Consider the following 6,693-nt stretch of genomic DNA (forward strand, 5'->3'; position numbering starts at 1 on the left):
CAGTTTGGTGCACGTGTGGCTATGTGACTCTAAAGGCCTTGCATATATTTCCAATGATACTTGTGTTAGCATGAAGTATCTAATATACTGAATGTAGAATTATAAATGATAGAAAAACGTTAATATGTTAAGGTGCACTTTTCTTGGACCAAGAATTTCCTTATATAAAAGAAAATCCCATTCGAGGATGTGAGTGATGCTGGGTGTACCTTCATAGTCTCAGAATATTATGAAATTAGGTCAAGGATCTATACTGGATGTACTGGATGCTCCACCTTTCAAAGCACTGCTGTAGAAACATTATTTTTTTTCATAACTTACTGTTTTTGATAAACTCCATCCTGAAACTTTTAAAAATTTAGATTTTAGATTAATTAACATATGACACACATATACTTCTTGTAACTTAATGCACAACTACTGCATTCCACTGTGTTGGTGGTTATCCTTCTCAAGGAGCTGTTAACTTTGTTTTCTGTCTTTGTTTCTCGTGATTTTCTTTGGTTTATGTTATCAGGACACGATGACTTTGTATAACTCTGGTAATTTTTATATTTTAGGCAGTCCATGTGATAATCTCTACTCAAACATGCACATGTATAAGCTAATACCTGACTACATTTCAAAAGATTGCACTGAAGAATAAAATAATGTATTTATTATTTCAAATAATTTATGTGGAGGCCTCTTCCTCTGACACTGCATACTAATAATGCCTTATGATGCAATCTCACCAGTTAAAGATTCACACCACCAAGGGCTATGCTAAATCATAAGGAACATTAGCTACTGTTTCACCTCATCACACACACACACACACACACACACACACACACACACACACACACACACACACAATGCTCTATAAATGAACTGTCAGCACTGGCTGAGAAATGGTTCCGTCAGGAAAGGTTAGCACAGAGCTAGGAGTATGCCAGAATTGCACCTGTTTTTCTGTACACGGTACAGGTCTGTGTTGATCAAAGGCACAGATGTCCTTCATTATTTTTGTTTGGTTGTGACTGCCAGCATGTAACAGGTATAGTAATACCAGATGACATTGAAATCAAACTGAATCCTATACCTTGAGTTGTAAACTGAACACCTGTCATGACCTAATACCTACTCAGGTCTTCATTATCATGGGTGATATGGGAGCACACACACACACACACACACACACACACACACACACACACACACACACACATTCTGTCTCTATTAATATGATTTAATTTCATTATTCTAATTCCGTAATACACTTGGCACAAAAAGCAGGGATCCGTGATGCTATTCCTCAGGTCTGAAATGTAATAATAAAAATGAATTGCTTTGTGCTATCTCAGGAGGTGACCTCTTGTTGTTTCCGTAATTTTTCAATTATCTTTGAATTAAATGGTAGTCGGACTACTTACCCATCATATAAAGCTGATAAATCTGATTAGTAACATAATCAGCAGAACTCCGTATGTTCATTTTAGCTCTGCCTGGCAGATTATGCAAACCTATTTAACGCAGATTATGAACTGAAACTATATAGTTCCAGAAAACCCAAAACTTAAAAAACAAAATCGGTGGTACATGTGCGTGTGCTACTTTTACTTCTATCTGTTGGTAATAGAGATCGCTAACTCTCTGTGTTTTCACCCCCCCCCCCCCCACACACACACACACAAAGTAAACGCGCAAGATAAAATTTACCCCGTTTGCCTTTTTTGATATGAAGAGGGAACAAGAGGGTAAATGCAAGTGTGTGTGTTTGTGTGTGTGTTACAACTAGAGTTACCACCTGTCCCACTTTGCGAGGGACAGTCCCTCTTTCGGCAGTTGTGTCCTGCATAAAAATTGAAAAAAATGGCAAATGTCCTGAGATATTAGGACAAACATATTTCCTATATTTTATGTAATAGTTGCATAAAACAGTTATTCTGTTTCTGAAACATCTAAATGTTATAAGAAACAGAATAAGCAACTAAAATGCTACAAGAATAAGCTTTTATTTAGGCAAAAAAGTGAAGTTCTGTCCTTTGTACTGGCCGTGGGTATGTTTTGCCTTGCAAAATCTGACCTTTGTTCAAAAAATGACCCACTTTGAGCATTTGAAAAGGTGGCAACCCTAGTTAGAACACTATCAATGAAACTGCTATTTTGTTTTCTGTTTCTAAGTAGTCTTACACAAGAAGAATATATTTTCTTTGACAGCTCTTTACCCCTAGGGCTATTTTCTATACCACCCGTCTATTTGGCCCTAGAGATTGTTATTGGATGTTGGCGATGCATGCATATCATTATTCCTTTTAAAATGTCAAGTCAACCATAAAAGGCATTTAAAAAAGCAATGCATTTACTCTTACGTTTACTCCATTGATGTAAAACCTTGTTGATTAAGCGCTCTTGGCTGTCCAGTGTAAGACGCAGTTGTATTACTATATCGCAGTTCTCCTTCTAGTTTCAAGCAAAGGAAAAACAAACAAAAAAAAAAACGAATCTCTGTTAACCATTTTAATTGGCAAAACGTCCTCAACACACACACACACACACACACACACACACACACACACACACGCACTTCATTAAATATTTAGCAAATGTCGTGGAGTCCATTAAGTGTCAGTAGCTACTTTGTACAAATTATGAAGAGAGGACACCCAATAAAGTTTACGTTTCTTTTTGTTTTCTGACATGACGGTCTGTGAGATAATAGTTTCTGATATCATCCTTGAACTGTTTTTGAATTTTATGTCACATATATGCACTATCATTACACTTTTTCTAGATGATCACATTACTCACAGCTGTTCTGTAGGCAGACCATACGCTTTTTTATTATTATAAAGGCAAATAAGCTTTCTAAACCATGTTTCCATTAATAGAAAGACTGATACATGTGGAAAAAGTTCAAGGTTTTTAGATGAACAGCAAAAATGTGCCCATTACAATTAAAGTTAACTTTTCTGTAATGAACAAAAATAACAGCGCACCAATTAAAAGTTCAGTTTGTGGTTTCCCGCTGTGAACTTTTGAATCGCTGAAAATGCAGCATACTTTTTACGTGGAACACCGCAGCTTCAAGACCTGCACGTCGCAGATGTTATTTAAATTAAATTAATCTCCATTTAATGGCCTCTAGTATATGTGAGCAAGTTGCATAGCTTAGTATTTTCGATCATCCAAATACTTATATGTAATATGAAATTATATGCACTACAGGCAAATCCTATATGTCATATATGAGTCTTTAGTACTGCCGTCAGCAATTATCAATCACCTATATGTAGGTCTTTTAAACTCCTTGTTTTAAACTCCGTTAGTTAAGTGATGGTGACCTGGTTGGCAAGCCAAGAAATATATTTTCATTCGTTCAGTGAGGCTGGACATACTGCATAATGTCTATAAATTATTAGTTTTACACAAGGTGAAATTTCCAATGGAGTGGTAAAAGGTCAAATTTCTCGTGGAGTGGTAAGTGAACTAAGAAAATGCATTAGACCGCACACTGAGACATACGGACAGCAAGAAGTAGGAGGTGAAAAGGACAGATTAAGGCTTATCATTGCAATGTTTGCAGAGTGTAGACGATGTACCTGTAAACGCTGTACATTTCTCTGAACAAGTAGGCAGAGCTGTACCAGTGAACGGATAAACAGATGATTGTCCAAACGGAGCTATGGTTGCTGGGATGGGAGCAGCAAGATGTTGTCCTTGGTTCAAATACGCTACCAGCCTTCTCATCTCTTCCAGGGCCTGAGCTTGCATAAGTATGTAATTTTTGGCCAGTAGTAAAGTTGCAATTTTGGATAATTTCCGCACTGATGGGCTGTGTGCGTAAGGAATCACAGCTCGGAGGCCATCTAAAGCATCGTTTAAGTCATGCATTCTCCTCCTCTCCCTGGCATTAATGCTAAGACGGAGCGATCTCTGCTCCTTACTTTTTCTCCCAGCAGAACTTCTGAGTTTGTCTTCACGGTCCAACCCAGTGCTGTTTTTTCTTGACTCTAATCTGTCTTCTTCCTCTTCTTCTCCCGTTTGCTCTTCGCTGCTGTCGGCTGACCTCTCTAACTGACCGGAGTTTAATTCAGCACCAGGAGTTCCCTGATAGCACACCTGGCTTTCAGCACCTTGGCCAGCGCTAAAAGCGAAAGTCGCCTGTCCATAGGTCTGAGTTAGTGTGAGATACGTGTCGCTGGTTATCGATCTTAGCTCAGCCATCGCCTTGTCCGAAAGGCTAGCAGAGCCGCAGAAAAGTGCCCCTTCCCCAACACTCATTTTCAACGCTGTCCAGAATGTGTGAGGATTTCGTCCTTCTAAAGCCCCCAGGTTTTCTTGAGCTTCCTTTCCTCCCTGCCCCAGGTAAGGGGATTATGGAAAGTTAAGGGATTGTTCACGTTTTCTCCTTTTGGATGGGCTCAGCATAGCAGTGTATTTTTCCCGGCTATGGGCGGGATATGAATCATTTTCCGTCCCACTTTTAGTACAAAAATAGCCCGCTGGGGTTCATCAGCTACCAATCAGAGTAACGTTTCTAATTAACAGGATTAATTTTTCGAGTTCAGGAAGGAAGCCATCAGCATAATCAAGAAATGTGTTTTTGTGCTGTCACTTTCGCTGGAGTACTAGTAACTGGCATATTAACTTATATCTAGAAAAACTACTGACACATTCTAGGAAACTTTTGAAAGCAGAACCAAGACAAAAGAGTAGGTCTACACAAGTAACATCACAAGTTTCATACTTTTGGTTATTATTATTAAACCGTAATGTAATTATTCTTCTTTTACTGTTTCAGATATTTGTGTTAATGGCAGTCAAGCAGGCTGTGAATTTTTATACTTCTGCAATATAGTGGCAAACAGCAGCAATACTTAACTAGATTAATAACCCTTATGCTTCGAAAATGCATATATCCACCTCTAGGAAAGGGGAACTCACTGGTTTTTGAGTGTTTCCCTCACATCCTCTTTCCACAGTACACTAACAGTTAAGTGGAAATAGCACCACACCTTTTACTGAAAGTATTAATTTCCTTTCCCCATGTTATGGTATTGCATTCTTAACATCTGCATTTGTGAGAAATGTTGTCTCATGATGTATATTTTATATGTAGAAATATTCATACTTTTCTATAACCCTAAAAAACATGTACTGTACAGCTTACCTCTCAAATGTCAAGAATTCTGCAGAATGTCAACATTTTTGCCTTACCTTTTTGGTTAGTCCCTCATTAAAAAATGTGTTTTTCTAGCAAATCACTGAGAACTGTAGTCACTAAATAATGACAGACATTTGAGTTCCAGACTTCATATCCTTCAGAAAATGCATGACAGTGCAATTCCTGTTATTCTATTAACTTTCTAAGTTTATAAGAACAATATATAAACATCTCTCCCTAATTCTGGGCATTTTTCCCTTCATTATTTTTTGCTTTCTCCAGAAGTTTTATGTTAAGAGGTTGAGAGGTATGCATCAGAAAGATCAGAATCTGTGTAGACTTAACTGATTGCTGGCAGATGAGATTTAGTTGAAATGGAATTAGAAAGTTCAGCACTGTTAATAGGTAACCCCCTTCCATTGACAGAAAAACTAAGAACCCAAATATAATAATAGGCAGTTGGTATATATTGTATTACAAGAACTGCAACAATTGATAGAGATGGTGGAACAGCTGCCCCAGACATGTCTCAAAGAAGATGACAGTCGCACTGAACCGGGCCGTGGTACTGTTGCCGGAAGGATACTTCTTTTCCTTCTTGCTCCCAGTCCCTTCCTGTTCACTGTGTTCTTCAGGGCTTACTAGCTATGAGTTTAATTAATGCAGCACCTCTGTTGTCTTCACTTAACCTCTTACATATGAAATCAAGATTCACAAAAGATCTCTTATGTCACCAAAGTCTTTTTAACTCCTTATATCAATATCTTCCCTATTTCAAAGCAATGAGCACGTGGAGCTGGATGAGCTTGGACTGAGGTGATGCAGATTTATTATCAGTAAAAAATAAACATAGATCAGTAATAGTAACACACACATATATATATATATATATATATATATGTATATGTCCCAAACCCTCAGTCTTTTAAAACAGCACTAAAGGATACCCTTCATAAATCATGGTCATGCTTCTGCAATCATCCAACTTAACCCTATCTTCCCCTCCTCTTATTCTCCTCTAATACTCCTGCAGCAACCATCTCTGCTCTCTCTCTCTCTCTCTGTCTCTCTTACAAATCTGCTAATAGTCAATTTTTTTCTCACAGCCTGCAGCCCTGTAGACTTGGATAGTGATCTGTGCCTTGGGATTATCTCCTGTACATAGTGTACATTTATAATTTTATTTGCTCACCTTATTTTTGCATGCATGTGACCATTTTTTTAGTACTGTATGTAACTTTTAGAACCCTAGTATGTTTTAAGTTACTGTATATGTTCTAGCATGTTTTTTTCCTCTGACTATTTTGTCATATTTGTTACCTCTAAATGTTTTTGCTTACTCTGTCATTTGATTACTTTTGTTACATGTACTACTTGGAGCTTTTCTCCTTGGGCCTCCACTGAAAAAGGGCTACTGCCCAGTTGGACTAACCCGGTTAACAAATGTCAGATAAATGAATAAAATATATGTATATAAACTAACTATATTATTATCCAGATGAATATAAAGAAACACTTAACATAAACATTCAAAATTAATATTA

The 6,693-nt window shown here is 37.5% G+C and overlaps 1 protein-coding gene across 1 annotated transcript; it reads right to left on the minus strand.

Moving 5' to 3' along the window:
- Positions 1-2,672: 2,672 nt before the first annotated feature.
- Positions 2,673-4,377, minus strand: BHLHE23 (basic helix-loop-helix family member e23). Its single transcript, XM_044090561.1, has one exon. The coding sequence runs from the start codon at positions 4,264-4,266 to the stop codon at positions 3,541-3,543; it is 726 nt and encodes a 241-aa protein (XP_043946496.1). The 5' UTR covers positions 4,267-4,377; the 3' UTR covers positions 2,673-3,540.
- Positions 4,378-6,693: the final 2,316 nt, after the last annotated feature.

Source organism: Protopterus annectens, chromosome 12.part0 (genome assembly GCF_019279795.1).
Source record: "Protopterus annectens isolate FY-2018-M chromosome 12.part0, PAN1.0, whole genome shotgun sequence".
NCBI lineage: Eukaryota > Metazoa > Chordata > Ceratodontiformes > Protopteridae > Protopterus > Protopterus annectens.

Bases quoted from the DNA above. Each gene is read 5' to 3' on its own strand.
- BHLHE23 (XM_044090561.1), bottom strand. From the start codon at position 4,266: ATGAGTGTTGGGGAAGGGGCACTTTTCTGCGGCTCTGCTAGCCTTTCG.